This window comes from Mustelus asterias, chromosome 8 (assembly GCF_964213995.1).
Source record: "Mustelus asterias chromosome 8, sMusAst1.hap1.1, whole genome shotgun sequence".
Lineage (NCBI taxonomy): Eukaryota > Metazoa > Chordata > Chondrichthyes > Carcharhiniformes > Triakidae > Mustelus > Mustelus asterias.
The window spans coordinates 59,871,551-59,898,220 of NC_135808.1; the positions used below are offsets into that span (position 1 = coordinate 59,871,551).

General features: G+C 42.3%; 1 protein-coding gene across 1 annotated transcript in view; it reads right to left on the reverse strand.

Moving 5' to 3' along the window:
- The window catches only part of astn1 (astrotactin 1), a 2,581,734-nt gene that overhangs the window by 1,585,641 nt on the left and 969,423 nt on the right, over positions 1 to 26,670 (reverse strand). The window contains exons 5-6 of the mRNA XM_078219174.1: positions 11,915 to 12,022; positions 8,894 to 8,896 (exon numbers count right to left, since the gene is read on the reverse strand). Coding sequence (XP_078075300.1) covers positions 8,894 to 8,896; positions 11,915 to 12,022 — 111 coding nt within the window. The remainder of the gene's footprint in view (positions 1 to 8,893; positions 8,897 to 11,914; positions 12,023 to 26,670) is intronic.

A 26,670-nucleotide genomic window follows, 5' to 3' on the forward strand; every position in this document is an offset into this window, starting at 1 on the left:
TGTTTACAGCTCATATCCAAACAGTTTTGAAATGCTGCCAGCATTGACCCCTCCATTCTTTGTGCTATTGTTGAAGGTTCCATTTGTGCCGTGAAAGTGGCTGCAGATTAATGTTTTCCCAGAAAATGTTTTGAAACTTCAGACATCTGTTCCAAAAACAGTCATTTCACGCCTATTCATGTTCAATACTTTAGCACACTCCAACAACTTGAAAGGAAGCAGTGAATTAGCGACCTCATACCAAGGCTCCACAACGTTATATAACTTGTTAAAATTCTATGATATATTTTTCTATGGAATAACCAGCCATCCTTCCAAATTCATCAAAGTTGGATCATGCCTCACAGGCATTTGGCCGATCATTTCTCCTATAAATAGTGTCCTAAATTTTAAGAGTTTATCCAAACATTGCTCAGTGAGCCACTGGCTGGAAATTTAGTTTTTTGCCACCAGCCAAATGTTTCCACTCGAGGGGCAATATTTTCCTGTCCCGCCTGCCACGGGAATTGTAGCAGGCGGGGCACGGACCATGCAAAGGTATGTTGACCTCAGCGGGGTTTTCTGACCTTCGGGCAAGCACGGCTGGAAAATCTCACCCGAGCTATTGGCCTTGTTTGCCCAATAGTTGAACCAGCACTGGTAAACCATGAGGTGGAGATGTCAGCGTTGGACTGGGGTGGGCACAGTAGGAAGTCTCACAACATCAGGTTAAAGTCCAACAGCTTTATTTGGAATCACGAGCTTTCTGAGCGCTGCTCCTTCACCACTCACCTGATGAAGGAGTAGTGTTCCGAAAGCCCATGATTCCAAAAAAAGCTGTTGGACTTTCACCTGGTGCTATGGCGCTTCTTACTGATAAACCACACGTCAAACTTAGCTTAAGATTTGAGGAGCAGTCAAGATCAAACTTCGCCGAAATAGACCATTTCAATGGGATAAAATTGGGACTAACTTTGATACAATTAACAAATAAAGCACAATGGGAAATATCAAAATAGGAGATGAATAGGGTATCGACAAGACCCAATAGCAGTGCAGCAAAAGTTGAAGTTCCTTTATTCAGAGAAATAAACTTTTATAATAGACTTTAGAAATAAAAGCTTTGAGTACACTGCTGAATGTTTTTTTAATGAAACTGAATTCAGTTTTCTTTTTATAGTCAGGACCTGTAACCAACCTTATCACACTTCAGTAAAGCTGCGATATTCATCGGCATTAATTTTTCAAGGGAGTTCCAATATTGCATGAAGGTGGAAGCGTTGAGTTAATAACAAAGTGGAATAATCCCATCACTTAATCCACTACCTATTTATTACTGTATTCAAAGACTCTTGAGAATGATGAGTATAGGCAATGGTGATCAATCAAGCTCTTTCTGGGGTCGTGTTTCCAACATGCACATTGCAGTGGCTCATATATGATCTAATTCATGCCAACAATCACTCTCAGATTCTGTTTGATCCTCTATCTTTGCTGATAAAAGTAGATTATTCAAGTCTAAATGCTTCATCTTCACTTTATCAACGTGCTTGATTTACCTCCGCATGTCAAAATGTGTTTGTTCCTTCGTATTCATCTCCTTCATTGGTCCAGCCGCTTTGAATGCTATCAGTCGCCTTCACGTCTGTCACGGAGTCACATCGTTTAGTTATCAATAGTGGCAACAGTAACATTCAAAGTGGCTGCACCCAATGAAGGAGATGAATACGAAGGAACAACCACATTTTTGACATGCGGAGGTAAATCAAGCACGTTGATAAAGTGAAGATGAAGCACTTACACTCGAGTAATATACCTCTATCAGCAAATTGTCTAACATTATAAGAAGCATCGTTTTCCAGATGGTCATATCAAATGATTGCTGAAAATCCAGATATTCCATATCTACTGATTCCCAAATTAACCAATTAACTAATCTCCTGAAAGAGGTCCAACGTATTTGTAAGACACAGTGGCCCAGATCTTTTGATCAGCAGTTGAAACCCTAATTCCAACCCTAAAAGATGAACATTTACCATGCCCTGAATTTTCTGAGTGACTTTCTGATGGAAAAGGTTGGGTAAGGGTATATCCCCTTACCCATTTTTGACATCGGGGTTTTGCGAATGGGCATCTTCCTTTCCGACCTTCAGACTCGAAAGACCAGCTTCCTAAAAATATTTGAGCAGTCAGTTTTACTGACTGTTGCTCTAAGTAGGAACTGCTGCTTCTGACCTTTGGGCAGCTTTGTGGTTTTCCAGCGTGCTTTTAAAAAAATTGGAACTGTCGCGTCTTCCCCGCTTTCAGCAACTGTCAGTTTTTTTTAAAAGGACTGTCAGCTATCAGTTAAACTGACAGTTGCTGAGAGTGAGCACTAACTGCAGAACAATGAGTGCAGGAATGACAGAGCTGCTCCTGCAATCAATCAGATTCTGCCTCTCCCACACTGAATGCTTCAGCTCCACCAATCACAGGTTTCCTCTCTTCCAGTTTTGTTGGTCTTCCAGAGACAAAGGGCGGAATTTTCCCTGCATGTCTGTCCAAGGCCAACGGAAGATACCGTTCTCCGAGCCTCGCCCACCCCCGGATTCAGGGTGGGCGTACTGGTAAAATTCCAGCCAGAATCTATGATTGGAGGAACAGCATGGGTGGGAGGGATGGAACCTATCATTGGAGATTGATGACCAGTTATTCAGGCCAGAACCACTGTTGACATGCAGGAGACTTTTGGCTGCACCATCATTCGCTTTGACCAGTTGCTTGACCACTAGTTCAAACTGTTTGACATCCTTCATAATTCAGAAGATAAGCTGATTAAGAAAAACAAGAGGAGGCAAGAGGTGGGCCAAAGTCCAAAGTAGGCTGGTGGTGGATGTCGACTAGGCTGGCTTGAGGTGGGAGTCTGTACCAGGTGGCTGTTGCTCTAGATGCGCAGTGCGCTCTGTTTATGAGAGCTCACCCCCAGTCAGCGATTGTCAAATTTGATGAAATGAGAAGGAATCTGGGAAGTGTGGATTGGCACAGGCTGTTCTCTGGTACGGATGTAAATGGAAAGTGGGAGGCCTTCAAAGGAGAAATTTTGAGAGTGCAGAGTTTGTATGTTCCTGTCAGGATTAAAGGCAAAGTAAATAGGAATAAGGAACCTTGGTTCTCAAGGGAGATTGTAACACTGATTAAGAGGAAGAGAGAGTTGTATGAAATGTACAGGCAGCAAGGAACAGATCAGATGCTCGAGGAGTATAAAAAGTGCAAGAAGCTACTTAAGAGGGAAATCAAGAGAGCTAAAAGAAGACATGAGGTTGCTTTGGCAGACAGAGTGAAGGAAAATCCAAAGAGCTTCTATAGGTATGTAAGGAGCAAAAGGATAGTGAGGGGTAAAATTGGTCCTCTTGAAGACCAGAGTGGTAGACTGTGTATGGAACCAAAAGAGATGGGGGAGATACTAAATGTTTTTTTTGCATCCGTATTTACTGAGGAAACGGGCATGGAGTCTACGGAAATAGGGCAAACAGGTAGGGAGATCATGGAACCTTTACAGATTAAAGGGGAGGAGGTGCTCGCTGTCTTGAGGCAAATCAGAGTGGATAAATCCCCAGGACCGGACAGGGTATTCCCACGGACCTTGAGGGAAGCTAGTGTTGAACTTGCAGGGGCCCTGGCAACATATTTAAAATGTCAGTATTCACGGGGGAGGTGCCGGATGATTGGAGGGTGGCTCATGTTGTTCCGTTGTTTAAAAAAGGTTCCAAAAGAAATCCGGGAAATTATAGGCCAGTAAGTTTGATGTCGGTGGTGGGCAAGTTATTGGAAGGTGTGATAAGGAATAGGATCTACAAATATTTGGATAGACAGGGATTTATTAGGGAGAGTCAACGTGGCTTTGTGCGTGGTAGGTCATGTTTGACCAATCTATTAGAGTTTTTCGAGGAGGTTACCAGGAAAGTGGATGAAGGGAAGGCGGTGGATGTTGTCTAACTGGATTTCAGCAAGGCCTTTGACAAGGTCCCTCATGGGAGGTTAGTTAGGAAGGTTCAGTCGCTAGGTATACATGGGGAGGTAGTAAATTGGATTAGACACTGGCTCAATGGAAGAAGCCAGAGAGTGGTTGTGGAGGATTGCTTCTCTGAGTGGAGGCCTGTGACTAGTGGTGTGCCGCAGGGATCGGTGTTGGGTCCATTGTTGTTTGTCATCTATATCAATGATCTGGATGATAACGTGGTAAATTGGATCAGCAAGTTTGCTGATGATACAAAGATTGGAGGTGTAGTGGACAGTGAGGAAGGTTTTCAAAGCTTGCAGAGGGATTTGGACCAACTAGAAAAATGGGCTGAAAAATGGCAAATGGAATTTAGCGCAGACAAGTGTGAGATATTGCACATTGGAAGGACAAACCAAAGTAGAACGTACAGGGTAAATGGTAGAACTCTGAAGAGTGCAGTTGAACAGAGGGATCTGGGAATAGGTACAGAATTCCCTAAAAGTGACATCACAGGTGGATAGGGTCATAAAGAGTGCCTTTGGTACATTGGCCTTTATAAAAGTTGGAGTGTTATGGTAAGGTTATATAAGGCATTGATGAGGCCGAATTCAGAGTATTGTGTACAGCTTTGGTCACCTAGTTACAGGAAGGATGTAAATAAGGTTGAAAGAGTGCAGAGAAGGCTCACAAGGATGTTGCCGGGACTTGAGAAGCTGAGTTACAGAGAGAGATTGAAAAGGATGGAACTTTATTCCCTGGAGCGTAGAAGATTGGGGGGAGATTTGATAGAGGTGTATAAGATTTTGATGGGTATAGATAGAGTGAATGCAAGCAGGCTTTTCCGCTGAGGCTAGGGGAGAAAAAAACCAGAGGGCATGGGTTAAGGGTGAAAGGAGAAAAGTTTAAAGGGAATATTAGGGGGGGCTTCTTCACGCAGAGAGTGGTGGGAGTGTGGAATGAGCTGCCGGGTAAAGTGGTAAATGCCAGGTCACTTTTAACATTTAAGAAAAACTTGGACGGGTTCATGGATGAGAGGGGTGTGGAGGGATATGGTCCAAATGCAGGTCAGTGGGACAAGGCAAAAAATGGTTCGGCACAGACAAGAAGGGCCAAAAGACCTGTTTCTGAGCTGTAATTTTCTATGGTTCTATTGTCATGGAAACACCCTGGGGACTCTTCTCTTGGTTTAAGAGTATCCCAAGCATAGTCTTTTGAGCATAGGACTAAGATGGCCCAATGATAGGTAAATTTGTAAGTCAGGGATGATATACTGTTGGGCAATGTAACTATCCTCATTCCCAAAGTGTTGCATCAGACTGAAACTTGAATGTGGTGATTCGAGGCTGCAGCATAGTTCCACCGAGTCACTCAAGATCAATTAGCTCAGCAGAGGTAAGCAATTGAACCTAGGTTCATCCTGACTTGTGAGACTACTGCATCGGTTGCTGGACCTTCGGGATTTCTAAAAAAATGTAGAACTATAGAAACCCTACAGTACAGAAAGAGGCCATTTGGCCCATTGAGTCTGCACTGACCACAATCTCACCCAGGCCCTACCCCCATATCCCTACATATTTACCCGCTAATCCCTCTAACCTATGCATCTCAGGACACTAAGGGACAATTTTAGCACGGCCAATCAACCTAATCCGCACATCTTTGGACTGTGGGAGGAAACCAGAGCACCCGGAGGAAGCCCACTGCTACCTTCCGACTGCTACCTTTAAGTAAATAAACCTGTGGTGCTGGTGGGTACAGAGGTAATGAAAAATAAGAAGAACATGATCAAAATGCAGACATTCATTTGGTCTGTTACTCGTTATATAAATTGCTTCTTATGCCTGTCTGATTTCTATTTCATTGCGTCAGTTAGTTGAAGTTTGAGATGAATCTGATCTTAGTTTATTCTTGCAAATTGGGAATTGTATTTAGAATCCAAATTTGAGAGAAACTACCAAGGAACTAAGGAAGAATGGATCCTGAAATCCTCATGTTAACTGCTTTGAATGAGTGGGACTGATTCACCTTGTCTTCAAACAGAGACTTTCAGATGGGAACTTTAGGTGGTGACAAATTTCCCTCTTATTGAAGCTTCCCTACCTATGATGTACGTAAACCAGCAAACTAATTTTCTATTGTTCGTATGGACTTCATCCTGTATTGCTTGTGCTCACTGAATGAAAAGCCGACAAGCTGAGGATACTGTGGTGATGTTGAACCATTGGCATTGGTCCACAGGTAATAGAAGGCAAACAAAAGTCAATAGCTAATGTTTCTACTCAACTGAAGTCTAATAATTTTGCCCAATTTAAGTGGCCGAGAAGCATTTGCTTTTCACTACAGATGTTATAATTTCAAATGTGTTGCAGTGATTATGCCGTTTTGTGCTATGCTGGGCCAGAACTAGTGTGGAATGGATTGGCACTCCACTCCTTTTCATTTAACTTAGCCTGGGGCTAAGCGCATTTCTTTCCCAGAATTCCGATCCAGTTGTGGTGAGAAATGTGCAGCCCAGCTGGCTCCTGAGTCCTTCCAGTTCAAGACAGCAGTGTCAAGGGATTGGAAGCCATGCCTCCTTTTCACGTCAATAGCTGCCATATACCAGAAAGTTTAACGGTCCCAGTCACTTTGAGAAGGTAAGGGTAAGTAAGCTGAATGAGCGAGGGGGTAGGGAAGTTGTTGGGGTGGGGAATGTGTCAGAGTCAAGAGGTTGAAGGATTAGGGGACATCAGATAGTTAGGTGGTTTGGGGTTGGGTGGTCAGAAGAGGGGGTTCCAAAGGTCAGGGGGAAAAGAGCCAGATGGTCGGGGGGAAGGGATTGGGTGGTCGGGGGAGAGGGATTGGGTGGTTAGGGAGAGAAATTGGTTAGTCAGAGGGAAGGTCAATCAGGTGTTTAAGGGGACGAGAGGTTTAGTTGGGGGGGGGTTGAGTGGTCAGGGTGGGAGGTTAGTCAAGGGTTGGGGAAGATAGTTGGGGGGTGGGGGAATAGTTGGAGGAGTGGCCAAGGCTGGGGGAGCAGTTGGGAGGGTGAGTAGTAGTTGATGTAGTGGTCGGAAGGGAATGGGTGATTGGGTAGATGGGGGTGTAGTCAATGGGGATGATCCAGGGGGGTACAGGGTGCTCGGAGGATAGAGGGGTGTTGGGGGCTAATTGTGGTGAGGTGGGGGGGTGTCTGGGGTCAGTAGTCTCGTTACCCAAAAGATAGAAGTTAATTCTTCTAATTTTCCTAAGTAATTAGGGTCGCAAGAGAGTCAGAGCCATCCAAAGTCTCTGATTCAAATCAAGAGTTTTGGATGGCTCCCAGTACAGAGTTAAAGCCTTTTTTAAAGATTGAACTTGTCAGACCATTTCCATGCAGTCCTGCATAGGGAGGGGGGAGATTCCGCTGCAAACACCTCTGGGGTATAGCCCCCCAGATTACAGATATTTGGGCCAAAGTGTACTTGATTCCACATCACAAACAATGTTCTGACCTTTTTGTCTTCAGCCACTCTCACCCTGTAAGTTATGTAAGGAAAGAAACTTTGGGAGTTGGAATGAAAAGTCTAGATCTACTAATATATATTCACATTCCTGAATTGGATAGTTTTTTTGATGGACAGCAGTGGTGTCGTGCCCAATTTTGAGGTAGTGGAGCTCTAAGAAAATGTTTTTGCTGTATCATTTCTACATTTGCTCTTATGTTTTTTTCTTACTAATAATTTTAAGTCCCCAAAAGTAAGTAAAACTATGGTTTTCAGGTGAATAATATTAGTGCCCCCACAGCCACCAATCTCTTTCTCACCCCTCCCACTAATGATCTCCCCCACCCCCAATCCTTCTCCCGTCAAACTCCCATCCTCTCAACCTCCTCCTACCTCAGTCCTATTCCACACCCAACACCCTTCTCCATCCTCCCAACACTCCATCTCCCCAATTCCCTGACTTCCCCTGCAGCAGTGCAGCAATGAGTGAAACTGACCTAACGAGCAGCTTTAAAAGAAATCACAACTCTTAGTCTGAAAGTTCTGATTTTTTAAAGCCGGTCTGGCAGGTCCAAACCTCTGGCGGCTCAGTGTGGATGGCAAGAACTGCTTTTAAAACATCGAGTCTGGGTTCTCCTCCCCCACCCCTCCGAACCCGAAGGGATGACTCCTGCTCCTAGGTCCTACGTTCTTATATTGACATACATATAGTTTTCCATGTATTTATACCGCATTATTTACCAGAATTTCTGATTATATTGCTCATGCCGTTTACGCAACAGTTTTACCAATGTGCACATCTACATTACTACTCTAAAACTGCGAGCCAGTAAATAGTATCAAGAAATGTAATTTAATCTAGCCCACTCGATCTTAATGATTATTGATTGTGTAAATTGCACACAAAATCATCTCGTAACTGTTGCAAGAACAAATAATATTAAATCAAGTGAGCCATTACGCATTATAATGTGCATTTCTTCTCATACATATCCGGTGAAAAGTGTGGCACAGTGAAAATGTGCAATCGTTATCATAATGTTCTTCTTTTTCATGTAAAATAAATCTGTAATTATAAATGCAGATTTTCTATTCATACTAAAACACAATATTCATTTTCAATTGTGTTTGGGGGGGATGGGGGAGGATTGGGGGGGGGGATGGGGGGAGGATGGGGGGAGGATGGGGTGGACAAGGCTGAATATTTGCCTATAGCGCCTGATAATCCTATTTTGTGGCAAATCAGTAAAACTAAATTAACAAATTCAGGGCAGTAAAAAGGCAGCCACTTAAAGAGATACTGCATCAAATAAAAATAAATTCCAAAGGAACCTTAACTCCTTGAACAAAAGGTGATTAAAGGAATGTCACTAAAACACCCCAGTCCCTGCAATGCCCATGTGGCACAGAAAGGCTTGATACAGCCAGCTGATTCCGCGTGCTCTCTCTGCAAGGATACACTGCTGTGAACCTACTCGTGGAAGAGGGGCAGACAGTTGGGCCAGACAACCTCCTCGATTTCCCGTCGCCTGGACCTGTTGATGACAAGTTTAGCCATGGGCAGGTTGAGGGCAAAGGCAAAATACTGCGGATGCTGGAATATGAAACAAAAACAGGAAGTGCCTGAAAATCTCAGCAGGTCTGACAGATCTGTGGAGAGAGAATAGAGCCAACATTTCGAAGAGCTCTGACGAAGGGTCACCTTGATTCGAAACGTTGGCTCTATTCTCTCTCGACCGATCTGTCAAACCTGCTTAAATTTTCTAGCGTTTTTTGTTTTTGTTGTCGCAGGCTAAGGGTGCCTGAGATCTTGCACTGGTTCTGTTTATTGTGTAATTCTGTGTTTAAGTTTAAGTTTATCTATTAGTGTCACAAGTAGGCTTACATTAACACAGCAATGAAGCTATTGCGAAAATCCCCAAGTCACCATACTCCGGCGCCTGTTTGAGTACACTAAGGGAGAATTTAGCATGGCCATTGCACCTAACCAGGACATCTTTTGGACGGTGGGAGGAAACTGGAGCACTCAGAGGAAACCCACCCAGATACAGGGAGAACATGTAGACTCTGCACAGACAGTGACCCAAGGTTGGAATCGAACCCAGGTCCTTGATACTGTGAGGCAACTGTGTTAACTGCTGTGCCATCATGTCATCTATTGTACTGATGTGAAAGAGATTAATTGGGGCTGCACCTTTGCTTTTATATGTATATATATATATATATATATATATAAATATAAATAGGAGCAGGCTTAATGCAGTGTTCTTGGCTGGAGGTATACAGCATGCAACATGTGTCTCTGTAAATAAAAGATTATAAGAATATAAAACTAGGGCTCCAGTGTTCGATTCTTCACTGCCTTGCTATCTGAGTTATAACATGGCCTATACAATAGTTCTGATATCAGAAAATAAACTTTCTCTGTGTCATTTCCAGGCCTCCAGGGTTTCCATGGAGGGAGGTGGCTCGCTATTGGCTGCCACAGGATCTTCTGGTCCCGCCAAAGTCAATGGCCATTTGTGTTGCTCACCAGCTGTGCCACCAGGGAACCCCCACAGCGTGACGCCTCTGGTGAGACCGGAAGATCCCATCAACAGGAAGGGCTGGAAAATCCTGGCCTTAGTCTTGACTATGAAAGTCACGTTGATGAAATCCAAACATAACATCATTTAGTAATAGGCGTGCTACATGTTTGTCATTACAAGTATTATATAGAGCTTCTACTGTTCTATAGTTTCCACAGTAAGAAGTCTCACAACACCAGGTTAAAGTCCAACAGGTTTATTTGGTAGCAAAAGCCACTAGCTTTCGGAGCGCTGCCCCTTCGTCAGGTGAGTGGGAGCTCGATTCACAAACAGGGCATATAAATACACAAACTCAATTTACAAAATAATGGTTGGAATGCAAGTCTTTACAGGTAATCAAGTCTTAAAGGTACAGACAATGTGAGTGGAGAGAGCATTAAGCACAGGTTAAAGAGATAGAAACATAGAAACCCTACAGTGCAGAAGGAGGCCATTCGGCCCATCGAGTCTGCACCGACCACAATCCCACCCAGGCCCTACCCCCACATATCTTACCCGCTAATCCCTCTAACCTACGCATCCCAGAACTCTAAGGGACAATTTTTTAACCTGGCCAATCAACCTAACCCATCCATTGTCGTAGTGTGCAGACGCTACAATAACGGATGAATGAACACCGCTCGACAATCACCAGGCAAGAGTATTCTCTTCCTGTTGGGGAAGACTTCAGCGGTCACGGGCATTCGGCCTTTGATGTTCGGGTAAGCGTTCTCCAAGGTGGCCTTCACGACACACGACAACGCAGAGTCACTGAGCAGAGACTGATAGCCAAGTTCCGCACACATAAGAACGGCCTCAACCGGGATCTTGGGTTCATGTCACACTATCTGTAATCCCCATGACTTGCCTGGGCTTGCAGAATCTCACTAACTGTCCTGTCTGGAGACAATCCACATCTCTTTAACCTGTGCTTAACGCTCTCTCCACTCACATTGTCTGTACCCTTAAGACTTGATTACCTGTAAAGACTCGCATTCCAACCATTATTTTGTAAATTGAGTTTGTGTCTTTATATGCCCTGTTTGTAAATAGAACTCCCACTCACCTGACGAAGGGGCAGCACTCCAAAAGCCAGTGGCTTTTGCTACCAAATAAACCTGTTGGATTTTAACCTGGTGTTGTGAGACGTCTTACTGTGTTTACCCCAGTCCAACGCCAGCATCTCCACATCATGACTATTGTTTCCACTACATGGATGTTCAGAGAGGTCCCCGAGGTCTAGTTATGATCCTGCTGGCATTTAATGTTTATGCCATGTTTCATTAGTATGTGGTGCTTTCCTGGTGTTTGGCTGTGCTATCTCATTAATATTTGAAGAAGGGTCATATTCAACTCAAAACATTACGGGTGTTTCTCTCTCCACAGATGCTGCCAGACCTGCTGCATATTTCAAGCACTTTCTGTTTTTATTTCTGATCTCCAGAATCTTTGGTATTTTGCTTTTATATTCTCCCCATGTTTAGCTCTGGTTCCTCTGCTATATAATACTTCTCTGGTGACAGGTTAGAACTTAGAAAAATATCAAAGTGAAAATGGCCTCAGTCTGTTTTGGCTCTAATAGCAAGTCGTACTTTCCACAAATGTACAATGGCTATTGTTTCTTGTGACTAATCCTAGCCCGATGACATTTCATGTGTTTATCTATATTGAATTCTCACCCTGCTTCATTTTGGTATTTACTCAGATCTGATCCTGCTGGGATTTAAGATTTTCCTTGTATCCTTGATTAGAAGTGTAAATTTGACATCTTTTGAGCTACTTGAAGGTGAATGGAAATTGAATCAATTCAAAAGAATCTGTCTCCAGGAAGAGGTTCACATCACTTTGCAGTCAACGGAGTTGAAACTTCGCTGCCAAAACGCTAAGCAAATGCCACAAAAATAAAACGCAGTTTGCTATCATACCTCGGCTCCGGCGTCTGCTGCGGGAAGGGTCGGTGTAAAATGTCAGCTGAGGTTCATTGTCCGCTTCCGTCCCAGAATCACCTTCAGGGTTCAAAAAGGCAGATCCAGCTGCAAAGAAGAAAAAGAGGTTAAGAAACCCGTCGACATGGGACTCAGGTTAGTAAGGAAAATGCAACACTTGTTCAGTGGAACCTACTGAAACATGGTCACTTTTGGTAACCTAGGATGGTTACCAAAGCCTTTCCTACAAAAGTGAATGTAGGGTGAAAGAATAGGGATGGGGCAGGTGGACATTGACACATATACACTTTTGGAGAAAAAGGCTAGATAGGCTAAATATATAGCTTTCATTCCATGTGTCATGATCAGTTTTAAGGTGTTTCCTCCAAGTTGCTCATAATCAATATATTTGTAGGGGAATTTTCTGAGCTTTGGAGTGAGTGTATCCATCTAAAATAGCTCACAGCAAAGCCTTTTGTACATACAAGGAAAGGTTAGTTTATTTTACACCCTGAAGGTTGCTTAGGAAACTGTGACACACATGCACACATTCACACAAACGTACACACGCACAGACACACACAAAGAATAACTGCAGATGACGATAAAAACAATGCTTTAAAAAATTGAATCAAGCTCAGTCACTGTGTCAGTGTGCAGTTGCTTTGAAGTCGAGATGTCGCGTTGTCTGAAGCGAAGGCTTGGAATTGTGGAACTGTGTCAGCAACTGCAATGCTTTCCCTAGATGACTTTTTGGAGGCTGCATTCACAGAATTTATAGATGGAACAGGATAAGGGGAGAGAATGGTCCCATGTCTCACTTTAGCAGTGCTGCAGGAATGGCCCCTGGTAGTCTGGTTAATTACAGCAATTTGAAAGCCGGGCTTCTTGGATTCTTCTCTCTCCCATGATGTCAGCAGTCTTTCTCTGCTACTCTGAAGATGTCCCTGAAAACAGTTCTGCTATATCTTTAGCAGCGAGTATGGCCACTGTAAAATGAGACCTGGACAAACTGCCAAGTCATCTTCCAAGTAAGGCATTTGGATAATTTAAATTAAAACTCTGAACTCTTTTCCCACCTGTGGCTTTAGCTTTTCTGCTGGCCAAGGTGGAATTTAAATTCTTACAATGAGGCATTGCAAAACTCCATTAGCTCCTGGACAAGGTCACATAATTAAATTAAGGATTGCCTTTTGACCTCACAAAAGACAATCATAGTCTGATCTACAAGTCGATCTGGTAGCTTGGAGTCATTTTAATATTCAGTTTTCTTTCAATCAGTTCAAGATTTTTCGATGTAACCTTAAAATACTGTCTTTTTAATTGCAATATTATGACTGTCCTTCATAACACATGCTTTCTGATATGGTCTTCTCTAACACAAGCTTTGCTAATGATGCACCTTAATTAAAAACTTTAACAGTCACTCAATGGCTGGTTTGGTGAATAGCTGAGCAAACAGACCAACAAAACTTTAGGTTCAGCACCAGGAAAGAAGTGGTCTTGGACCTTAATGTTTGAAAGTTGCAAATAGCCTGAAACTACATTGACTTCCAGGCAAGCTACAACTCATTTTAAAATTCTTCTCTTTGTTTTCAAATCCCTCTGTTGCCTTACCCCTCTCTATCTCCATAATCTCCTCTAACCCCGTAGAGCTCTACCATATCTGTTTTCCTTTAATTCTGACCTCTTCAGAATCCCAGATTTTAATTACTCCAATCATTGTTGGTCGTGCCCTCAGCTATCTTGCCCTAAACTCTGGAATACCCTCCATCTCAGCCACTCTGCTTTCTTCTTTTGGGATACTCATTAAAATTTCCCTCCGACTGAACTTTTGGCCATTTCCCCCTCAATTGTCTGATGTAGCTTGGTGTCAATCTTTAATTTATAATGCTCCTGTAAAGCAAGTTGGGACATTTCATTCCATTCGAGGTGTTATGTAAGTACATAAGATTGTTGTTCAATCACTATGAATGGAGCCATATTTCAAGGCAACATATGTGAAGAAACAGACAAGGGTTGGAATGAACTTGGCGTAATGACCAGTGCTGTTCAGTACATTGCCAACAATTAATATCAAGGCTCACACAAATAATGGCCACTTACAAAACGTCATTGAGTGATGGTTGGTCTGTATCCAAGATGCTTTGTCTGTTAATCAGGAGAAAGAAATTAGAGTATGAGAGGAAGATAGCTCGAAACGTAAAAACAGATAGCAAGAATTTCTACAGATTTTTAAAAAGGAAAAGAGTAAGGAAAGTGAATGTTGGTCCTCTAGAAAGTGAGGATGGGGAGTTAATAATTGATAATAAAGAAATGGCAGATGAAATAAACAAATATTTTGCTTCTGTCTTCACTATGGGGGATTCAAAAAACATACCAGCAACAGCTGTAAACCAGCATGTGGGAAGAGAGAGAGGAATTTGGTGAAATCACAATCACTAGGGAAACTGCACTGAGCAAAATGTTGGAGATGGATAACTCTCTGGGTCCTGATGGACTTCACCCTAGAAAATGATTTGGTATTAATTTTCCAAAACTCTCTAGATTCTGGAAAGCAGTAAATATAACACTTCTATTCAAGAAGGGAGGGAGGCAGAAAACAGGCCACTATTTAGGCTAATTAGCTCAACACCTGTATTGTGGAAAGTGTTAGAATTGATAATTGAAGAGGTTATAGCTGGGTGCTTGGAAAATCTCAAGGTAATCAGCACAAGTTAGCATGGTTTTGTGAAAGGGAAATCATGTTTAACCAATTTGAAGGAACAACATGAACTGTAGATAAAGGGGAATCTGTATTGTACTATACTGTATTGCACTGTATTTGTATCTCCAGAAGGCATTTGAAAAGGTACCACATTAAAGGTTACTTTGGAAAATAAAAGCTCATGGTGTAACAAGCAATATTGGCATGGATAGGAGATTGGCTGGCTGGCCAAAAACAGTATGCATAAATGAGTCTTTGTCTGATTTGCAGGGTGTGACTCGTGGGGTGGTGAGTGGTGTCTGGCAAGGGTCTGTACTGGGGCATCAACTTTTTACAATTTATATCAATGAATTAGATGAAGGCATGGCAACTAAATTTGCAGATGACACAAAGATAGGTATGAACATATTTTGTGAAGAAGTCATTAGGAGGTTGCAAATGGATATAGATAGGTTGAGTGAGTGGGCAAAAATCTGGCAGATGGAATATAATGTGGGAAAATGTGAAGTTGTTCACTTTGGCAGGAAGAAAAGCAGAATATTACTTAAATGGAGAATGACTGCAGAATTCAGAGGTGCAAAGGGATCTAGGTATTCTAATGCATAAGTCACAAGAAGTTGCAGGTCGACCAAGTAATTAAGAAGGCTAATGGAATATTGAAGTAAAGAAGTTATCCGTCAGTTATACAGACAACATCCTGAATACTGTGTGCAGTTTTAGTCTCCTTATTTAAGGAAGGATGTAAATGCATTGGAGGTATTTCAGAGGAGGTACTAGATTGATGCTTGGAATGAGTGGGTTGTCTTATGAGGATAGGTCATACAGACTGGGCTTACTTCCATTGGAGGTTGGAAGAGTGCGCGGTGACTTTATTGGTGCATATAAGATCGTCAACAGTCTCAACAAGGTGGATGTTGAAAGGATGCTTCCTCTTGTGGGTGACTCCAGAACGAGCAGACCCTGTTTTAAAATTAGGGATCAACCTTTTCGGACAGAGATGAGGAGAATTTTTTTCTCTCAGCAGGTTGTGCAGCTTTGGAACTCGGCCTCAAAAGCCAGTAGAAGCGGGGATCAATGAATAATTTATAAGGCGGAGCTAGATAGATTATTGTTAGGCAAGGGAGTCAAAGATTGCTGGGGTAGGTGGGAATGTGGAACTCAACGTAAATTTATCGGCCATGATATTATTGAATGGCGAAGCAGGCTCAAGGGGCCAAATGGCCTACTTCTACTCCTATTTTATATATTCATATCTTGCAGAGGACTCAATTACAGCAGCAAAGAAAATTAAGAAAAATTAGCTGAAAAGCAGAAAGTAAAAAACAAATCTTAAAATAAAGCCTCCAAATGATAAACAAAGAATATAATTTGATAGCAAAGCATCAAGAGTATGAAATGAATTTTTCATTAAAATATATGCAGTCAACCAATTTTTAAAAAACAGGTGCCGGTTACCCAAAACAGCATCTTTAACTTGCTTCAACATACTTCAATATTTGTTCAGGAAACATGGGTTAAAATGAAATAGCTGGTAACAGTAGCCAGTTTTTGTTATTATTATAATGCTGAGGCTATTGGCACTCTATTATTTATGCATAAGCCGTGCAGCAAATTCAGGCAGGGGGCAGAGGTGTGGTTAAATGTGAATGTCTAAAAATTGTCATCTAAGTTGCACCCCTCTTCTTTTATTGTTGTGACTATGGCAAACTGCTCCCTGTCTCACTATTGAAATGCATTGACTTTGATGAAGCTGCTGCATTTGTGTGAACTCGCGCCACCACAGATATTTAGGGTTAGCAATTACAATCGTAAGTCCACTTTTAATTTATTAATGATGGACAACCTACTTTCCTGAAAATTATCTATTATAAGGGCGGCACAGTGGCACAATGGTTCGCACTGTTTCCTTGCAGTGCCACGGACCCAGGTTCATTTCCAGTCTTGGCTGACTGTCTGTGTGAAGTTTGCACATTCTCCCTTTGATTTGATTTATTATTGTCACATGCATTATCATACAGTGAAAAGTATTGTTTCTTGCGCGCTATACAGATAAAACATATCGTTCATAGAGAAGGAAACGAGAGAGTACAGAATGTAGTGTTACAGCCATAGCTAGGGTGTAGAGAAAGATCAACTTAATGCAAGGTAAGGCCATTCAAAAGTCTGACAGCAGCAGGGAAGAAGCTGTTCTTGAGTTGGTTGGTATGTGACCTCAGACTTTTGTATCCTTTTTCCCAAAGGAAGAAGGTGGGAGAGTGAATGTCCGGGTGCTTGGGGTCCTTAATTATGCTGGCTGCTTTGCCGAGGCAGCGGGAAGTGTAGACAGAGTCAATGGATGGGAGGCTGGTTTCGCGTGATGGATTGGGTTAAATTTACAATCTTTTGTAAATCCTTGCAGTCTTGGGCAGAGCAGGAGCCATACCAAGCTGTGATACAACCAGAAATAATGCTTTCTATGGTGCATCTGTAAAAGTTGGAGAGAGTCATAGCTGACATGCCAAATTTTCTTAGTCTTCTTAGAAAGTAGAGGAGTTGGTGAGCTTTCTTAACTATAGTGATGGCATGGCGGGACCAGGACAGGTTGTTGGTGATCTGGACACCTAAAATCTGGATACCAAATTAAATATGTTTAAAATCTTCCCAAAAATGGCAAAACCCAAGGTAATGAGACTTTGTACTTCATAGAATCATAAAATCCCTACAGTGCAGAAAAAGGGCATTAAGCCCTCTCCACCTGCGTCTGCATGGGTTTCCTCTGGGTTCTCCGGTTTCCTCCCACACTCCAAAGGTGTTCAGGTTAGGTGGATTGGCCATGGTAAATTGTCCCTTAGTGTCCCAAGATGTGTAGGTTCAATGGATTAGCCATTGTGAATGTGCGGGGTTACAGAAGAAGAGTCTGGGTAAGACACTCTGTCAGACAGGTGGTGCAAACTCGATGGGCTTAATGCTCTCCTTCTGCACGGTAGGGATTCTATGATTCTATGAAGTACAAAGTCTCATTGCCTTGGGTTTTGCCATTTTTGGGAAGATTTTAAGCATATTCAATTTGAATTATTTTCCCTTTCCTTTCTGTCTTTTTCTCTCAACCAAATCTTGCTCTTTCTTTCCTGTTTCTCCATACTTGATTTGTCTTTGAATTTGCCCTCTATTTTTCAACCATCTTCTGAACTGAATTTAATATAAGGAGATACCCAATTACTTGCCACTTAGTCAAGTCTCAGTTGCCCTTTCTCTGTCACTGCTGTTATTAGCTCGCCCTCTCACCCATTTTCTGGGCAAATATTGGGCCAGATCTTCCAACCAGTGATGATGCTGCACACAGCGCTGCTGACTGCGAAGATCACTGCGTGCTTACCTTTTTGCGCACTGTTAGCTGGGACTTCTGCTCCCATTTGTAATAATGAAGCCTTGGTGCCGCCACCATCCACAGGAAAAACTGCCAAAGTGGAGCAGCAGAGAAGCCGCACCTTTTTTTTTTAAAGTGACACCAGCTGTCAAATAGCACTGGATTTCTCACACCAACCTCTGATGTTTTTATATGTTTTATTGGGGTTGGATTTTCCAGCCCTTCCCACTGGCTGAGTACGCTACATAGTGCCTCTGTTCTGGGACACCTCATACCAGCCTGCAGGAACCTCGGTGAGTGTACTCAGTCTTCGGAGGCAGAAGTCCCTTCACCAAAATCCCTTTATTTACAACTCTAACAGCAGTATACAGAGTGTTAGCAGTCTACCTCCGGGGGTATCAGAGGAACTAACACTCCCGGTTAAGTACAAGGCAAAGACTCCCTGATTGGCCCATCAATTGGATCCTTAATCAGGGAATTCGTACTCCAATAGGCCAACCTCAATGGCCTGATTGAAGTCATTACAATGAGCATGTAGTATAGTTTGAGTGTACTTGCTGAAATGACTTATGCATGAATGGCCACTAAGTAGCTGTTTATGGGGTGCGCAGCATTAGGCAGAGCTCTACAGACAGGACAATCCATTACTGTTGCAAGCCATACTTTCAAAAAGTCGGGGCGGGTGGAAGTGTGGGAAGGGTGCCCTTAAATACACAAGACTGGGTCAAGGTAGAAAGGTATATCCAACTGCCAGTAGCTTCTAGAATGAAGTAAAAGCTTTTTTTCTCACTATTACAGTTGCAGTTTTAAGCCTGGTGGCCATTTTAATGTCAATAGCACCGCTTCATAGGCAAAGCCGATAGAAAACCTGCGAAGACAGCAATAATGTGATACCACCACCACTGCAGTCAGGCAACAGGACGATTGGGTCATTAACAAGCTCAATAAGCTTGTTAATTAGTAATTTCAAAATGGTTGATTTCTATGCCAACTCCACTACCCATAGTTTCAGAGACTGGTATGATGAGGATGTTGTATTGCTGGCTCAACATCATCATCCCCGACTTTACTTTGGCACAAGGATGGGTCTGCCAATTTAATCCAGCCCCATGGTTCCCTCTTGAATAAGTGCTGTTGACTACCATGTGATTTTAAGACCGGTTTCATATTTCTACCGTGTATAAATCAGATGAAGTCATCTGGTCGTTATCAGTTATGTCTCCTAATTTGCAAACACAGATGCGAGGTGACTCAGAGTTTATCCCCTGTAATGGTTGGCATACTCTCTTTATTTTCTGGTTGTGGGGTGAAATTCCAGTTGTTTGTCTATCATCATTATCCTTGTACTGGGAGTCAATACTTTCTCCAGGAAAGAAATACCTGATTGCCCAAGGAAAGATCCAATCAATATCATTAGAAACAGACATGTATCCAACAAAGTGACCTTAAATCAAAAATTGAGAACTAGTGCACAAGCTTGAATAACTTGTTATAAGCGCTTTTTGTGGGGATGGGGCTAGGTCCCAAGAGACGAAAGTTTTTTTTACAAGATTTTATTTGTGTTCAATATCCAGTTCTAACTGTATTCTCAAAACACTGTCAAGTGTGCCTGCATATCTCTAGTGTCTAAGTAATAGAGATGTGGATATTGGTGGAGATGAAAATAGCATTGATTGCCAGATGATATCTAGGGACTGAGAAACCCATAATCCTGTCTGCTACAGAGCAAATTCTGTTTTTCTCTGCACCGACAAGTGATGCCAGTCAATGCACAGAGGTGCAAAGCCACCCTTCTATTTCATCAACTTGCTGAAGAGTTTACATGCCTAATGTCAGTCAAATGACTTTGTGCATGTGAAAGCCTCCATGTGAAGAGAGATTTGAAAAGTTAAAAAGATAGGGCAAGACAATAGTGCAGGCTAACAATATGGGTATTGTAACCATTGCATGACAGGGAGGGACAATGTGTACAAATCCATGAGTACAAATGTGTTAAAGTAGAGGGAAAAATGACTTTAAACTACAAGAGGGGGAGGAAGGTTCAGGTGAAAGGAGATTTAGAAATTAAAGATAAAAGTACATCAATATGGGTAAAGATAAGCTGAGTGGGACAGGAATAGACAGAGAGTTTAACAGTAATAGTATATCAGAGAGTAAGGTCCATACAGGGAATAGGAGTCAAACAAATTGAAATCATTTTATCTGAATGCATAGTGTATCCACAATAAAACAGATGAACTAGTGGCATAGCAACATTAGGAATGCTTTGCTAAGTTCTAAGGCTTACAAATGGATTATCTCAGCAAAGGGTCTGTTTTCAGAAGCTGAAATGGAGTGTTTGCTTTGATTGAATGGCATCTTCATGAGGTAATAGTAAGTTGTTCGTTCTTGAGCTGTTTCTTTCAATGCCCACATGCTTATTTGGATAGGATTCTGAGACGTGATGTGAGCTAAAGCTTCTGTCATTGATACTACTATAATGGCTCTGTCTTATTGACACTTTTATAGGGTTCTAAGGGCAGCCGTTTCTTCAAAGCAGATTTTTGAATGGGTTTTTTAAGTGCATATGAAGACTTGTCATTGTTATGACATGGTTTTATAGTGCATGGTGGCTGAGTGGGCATGGAGGATGCAGGGGATCATGGAAGGCAACGGGGTGCATAGAGGGCAAGAGGGTCATGAGGGCATGGAAAGGGCACAAGGGTCATGGAGGGCATGGAAAGGGCATGAAGGTATTTGAGGGCATGGGAAGGATATGGAAGAATGGAGTGCGCATGGGGGACATGGAAGGAGCATGGTGGGGCCTGGGTTAAATCCTTTAAAATGATCCCAAATCCAGACTATGGTTCACAACTCCCCTGAGAGAGCATGAACCACATGTCCTCAATAAGCTGGCCTGTCACAACAAAAAGGCCACAGCGGAACTTACCAGGTCGGAAATGCAAGGAGCAAGCTCCCTATGAGAATTGGTGGTGCTGGGAATGAGAGTGGGAATTCTAGGATCTGGTTCTGCCTGCCATTTGTAAAGGACTCTGGAGGCAACTTGACTACGTCCAAATGTAGCCTGTTAAGTGCAAATGTAAATGCTGGAATATTTTTAAACAAATGAACAACAGCCCTACACATTTCGTGCATCACCTGTCTTCAAAATCACAGCAAATGAAAATAGATGGGTTTCACTCCATAATATATTGACCACCTTGGAGGTCAATTGTAATCTAATATTTGCCCTAAACATAATGAACATTATTATGATAAAGAGAATCAAAATATGCAGACTGTGGCACCACAACTGAGGGGCAAAACTTTGCAATGGAAAAACCAACACATCTGCACCATGTTGGAAGAAAAAGAAGCAGAATATGGACATTAACTGGGTGTTAAGCAAGAAGTTTGGGTACACAAGTGGAATGCAAATCAATGCTGAAAATTGGGAGATGATACATTTTGGAAGCAAAGATAAGAAATGAACTATACATCAATAGTATGGTTATAAATAGAGTAATGGGGCAGAATAACCCTGGTGTCAATATAAAGCTATTATAAGGTAGCAATGCAACTAGATAAAGTCATTAAAAAGCAAACTGAGTCCTTGGATTTGTGTGTTGAAGAATATAATACAAAAACAAAGGAGAATTGCTGAATTTGTACAAGAACTCAATTAGGTTTCAATTCATGTGCAGCTTTAAGCATCCATTGTAAGAAAGATATGGAAGCAGTGGAAATGTCCAGACACAATTTAATTCACTTGGATTGAATTATCAGTTCACATTTACAAAGGGATCAATGAGAATTTAACACTTTTTTTAACTGGAGCTGAGGAATAATAAAACGAAACTTGCATTCACATCACCGGTTGTCCCAAAGTACTTTATAGGCAGTGAAGGACTTTTTGAACAGGAGGGAGAGGTACCATAGTGGTAATGACACTGCAATGGTAACCCAGAGGCTAATGCTCTGGGGTGGTATTTGAATCCAGTTCATAAAAATCTAGAATTAGAAACATGAGTCTGAAACTATTATAGATTGCTGTGCCCCATATGTTTCGCCAATGTCTTTAGGAAAGGAAATCTGCTGTCCTTATCTGATCTGCCCTCGATGTGACACCAGTCCCACAGATATGTGGTTGACTTTTGGTTGTGTCACACAGCTGTACCAAATTGCTAAGACAAGTCAGAATGTGAGAAAACCAGATGGACCACCTGGCATCAACCTAGGCTCCAAAACAACAAAGGCACATTCAACCTTGTTGACACCGCAATGTTCTCCTCAGAAACAGCTGGGGCCTTAAGCAAAGCTTAACCTAGCAAAACTGAAGTTAATGGGAATCGGTGAAAACCGCACTAATTCAAATCATAGCACAGTAAGTAGTCTCAACACCAGGTTAAAGTCCAACAAATTTATTTGGTAGCACAAGCTTTCGGAGCGTTGCCCCTTCATCAGGTGAGTGAAGAGTTCAGTTCACAAAAGCAAGTTCCACACACATGAGGACGGCCTCAACCGGGATATTGGGTTCATGTCACACCATATGTAACCCCCACGACTTGCCTGGGCTTGCAAAATCTCACTAACTGTCCTGGCCGGAGACAATTCACACCTCTTTAACCTGTGCTTAATCCTCTCTCCACTCACATTGTCTGCATCTGTAAAGACTTGATTACCTGCAAAGACTCGCATTCCAACCATTATCTTGTAAATTGAGTTTGTGTCTATATATGCCCTGTTTGTGAACAGAACTCTTCATTCACCTGAAGAAGGAGCGACACTCCGAAAGCTCGTGCTACCAAATAAACCTGTTGGACTTTAACCTGGTGTTATGAGACTACTTACTGTATTTACCCCAGTCCAACGCTGGCAACTCCACATCAAATCATAGCGAGCACTATGGAAAAGAGTTATGGTTGTTGTAGGTCAATCATCTCTGTCGCAAGACAGCACTGCGGGAGTTCCTCAGCGTTGTGGCCTAGGTCCAACCATCTTCAGCTTCTTCATCAATGACTGTCCTTCTATCACTAGGTCAGAAGCGGGGAAGTTCACTGATGGTTACATAAAGTTCAGTATCTTTGGCAACTCTTCAGGTACTGAAGCAGTTTACATCCATCTGCAGCAAGAACTCGACAACATTCAGGCTTGGGACGATCTATGACAGGAAGATTCATGCCACACAAGTGCCAGACACTGACCTTCTCCAATGAGGGAGAGTCTAACCATCGCTCCTTGACATTGTGGAGAACTCAGCAATGGTAATGCCATTCAATGTTAGCTGAAAAAAACAACTCTCACAGTGAAAGGTTGGAATTCTGGATCATGAACTGCAATTTTAGCAGTGTTCACATTTTTTGTTCAATTGGGACTGAGATCAATGTTCGAAAAAGGGGAATGTTGGGTAACATTGAGAGCAAGCAGTGAAATAGGGGCAGACTAAATGACTCAAGCCTCATCACAGATTTGATAGACTGAATTGCCCCTTACAGTGCTGTAACCACAGCAGTTACGACGATATTTTTAGATGCTCTGAGGCAAAGGCTGCATTGAGCACACTAGCTTTTGTAAAAAAAAAGGGTATTGATCCAGACGGGCTTTAATCAGATGGATAACATCATAACCAAAATGAATCAAGTGCTCTCCCACTGAGCTGTTGGGAAATCAGGCTGATTCTCTGATCAGTATTGTGACATAACTTGAACCTTCACTAACACAATCATTTTGTAAATCACTAAGTTATGAGATAAGCAAGTAACTGGGGTTGGTGCATGGGTTTGACTGTGACAGTCATTAATGTACTATGCTGATCAGATAGTGCTTGAATTTCGATTTCAAGCAGTGATTCTTCCACCCAGAATCTGACGACAAGCAGCCTACAATAAGAAGTTTGTTGTGGTGTGTTTCCTGTGGTGAACTTGGCTCCTTGAGGCCACTGATGTCCTTATTTTATGAATGGTGGATTGCTACCTGGCTGGATTTTCAGTGGCCTATTTGAGTTACCGAATTGGGTGTTCACTTGATACTTTAGATTGTATAAGTTGACCTGGCATAAGACACAATTCCATTTTTACAGGACCAACAATCATGTTTAGGCCAATACTCAGCATACATGTCGACTTGCCTTTTCTACTAAAAAATGCTATACTTGCATTCAGAGTAACTTTGGCCTCAAGTTTCACCTCAGAAGTACAATTGTTACTCCCCTTATAAGTCACGGCATCAGATCAAATAAGTGATACAGCCATGTTGCTAAGAAGATGGTAAGAAATCTAACAACACCAGGTTAAAGTCCAACAGGTTTATTTGGTAGCAAAAGTCACAAGCTTTCGGAGCCCCAAGCCCCTTCTTCAGGTGAGTGAGGACTCGTGTTCACAAACAGGGCATATAAAGACACAAACTCAATTTACAAGATAATGGGTGGAATGTGAGTCTTTACAGGTAATCAAGTCTTAAAGGTACAGACAATGTGAGTGGAGAGAGCATTAGGCACTGGTTAGAAAGATGTGTATTGTTTCCAGGCAGGAAAGTTAGTGAGATTTTGCAAGTCCAGGCAGGTCATGGGGGTTACTGATAGTGTGACATGAACCCAAGATCCCGGTTGAGGCCGTCCTCATGTGTGCGGAGCTTGGCTATCAGTCTCTGCTCAGCGATTCTGCGTTGTTAAGGCGGCCTTCACGACACACAACAACGCAGAATCGCTGAGCAGAAACTGATAGCCAAGCTCCGCACACATGAGGACGGCCTCAACCGGGATCTTGGGTTCATGTCACACTATCAGTAACCCCCATGACCTGCCTGGACTTGCAAAATCTCACTAACTTTCCTGTCTGGAAACAATACACATCTCTTTAACTGGTGCCTAATGCTCTCTCCACTCACATTGTCTGTACCTTTAAGACTTGATTACCTGTAAAGACTCATATTCCATCCATTATCTTGTAAATTGAGTTTGTGTCTTTATATGCCCTGTTTGTGAACACAAGTCCTCATTCACCTGAAGAAGGGGCTTGGGGCTCTGAAAGCTTGTGGCTTTTGCTACCAAATAAACCTGTTGGACTTTAACCTGGTGTTGTTAGACTTCTTACTGTGTTTACCCCAGTCCAACGCCGGCATCTCCACATCATGGCTAAGAAGGTGCACAGGAAGGACCATAGCTCACACAAAGCAGACTAATGATGGACAGAAATGGCTCCTCTGGCAAAAAGAATGAAATACAAAGATGGTTTCAAGTTACTCAGCGTGTAAGTCAACCCTCATGTTTGGAAGGATTTCTTGAGGTTGACGTGTGTGCCGTGATCTACAATATCTATTTGTGGTCTTTGCAGAGGGAAAATATCAATATTGTTTTCTGTTTGTTCATACAATGTGGATTGGCCAGGTCAGCATTTATTGCCCATCCCTAATTGCCCTTGAACAGAGTGGTTTGTTCGGTCATTTCAGAGGGCAAATAAGAGTCAATCACATTGCTGTGGATGTGGAGTCACATGTAGGCCAGACTGGGTAAGGAAGGCAGATTTCTCCCCTAAAATACATCAGTGAACCAGAGTGACAATGTTCCCTTGGTCATCATTAGACGTTCAGCTCCAGATTTTTACTGAATTCACATTTCACCATCTACCATGATGGGATTTGAACCTGGGTTCCTAGAGGCCCTGAGTCTCTGGATCACCAATCCAGTAGCTATACCACTGCGCCACGGCCTGCCCTAAAATAAATGCAAAAGCAGAGACAACAAAATTTCCATGGTAAGAAGAATGGCTGGCACCACCACCACTAGCCTCCTCCCGCCCATTTCCTCATCATCCCCACAGTAGGCACAAGGAAAAATCTCTGCAATTCCTGCAGGAGAAAAGAAAATCAACCAGAGCTGTCCGTTATAGGTTCGAAATAGAATTGAACTTGTATCAACTGAGGCTTTAGTTTTCTGCACATATTCTGATCACCTGATGGTCTCCTGCTTTTTCTCAGTCATATCTTCCGGTCAGAGAGCACCTTTCTAAAATTAAATGTCCTTTGTGTCCCCTCACAAATGTTGAACATTTTCAGTAAGCAACATCTAGTGCACTGCCTATTATGTCAAAAGGTATCTTTCCCCTATCTGATTCGCCCACTTCAGCATGGAACCTTAATTTGTCCAGCATCAGCCAGATTCACCTACTTGGGATGCGGACATTACTGAGAAAGAGGAGATATGGCTACATGAATCACAGAGTATCAGTAAACAAGGAAGAACTGGGAAGGAATCACTATCTCTCCATGAGAAAGCTCCTTGAGAATCTCAAGAACCAAAATCTCAGGGGTCAGTATTTAAAAGTCCTATGAATCGTGAGCACTGATTTCACACATATTCTTTACTCGTGCAAGGTAGACAGCAGAAACATTGGAAGAATTCATATCCTGTAAGGTGCAATATGATATGTGAACTGTAAAACAACGACAGGTACTCCCTGTTGAATATGACTGTCCAGACGATTAATGCAGCCTTCGGACATCAGACAGGTGTTTTAAGGGCTTCTGTTGCTTCTCAACTGGCAGCAACAATCCATTCCATAAATGGTCTGAGAAGCATTCTAGAAGATGTCTTTCTAGATTGAATGCAGACTATTTTACTTGCTTTCACATAAACTATTTGTCCACTGAGCTCTGATGATAGCCAAATGTAAATTTATTTCTCTGACAAATGCTTAACATTATCAACAATGTACATATAGTTCTAAT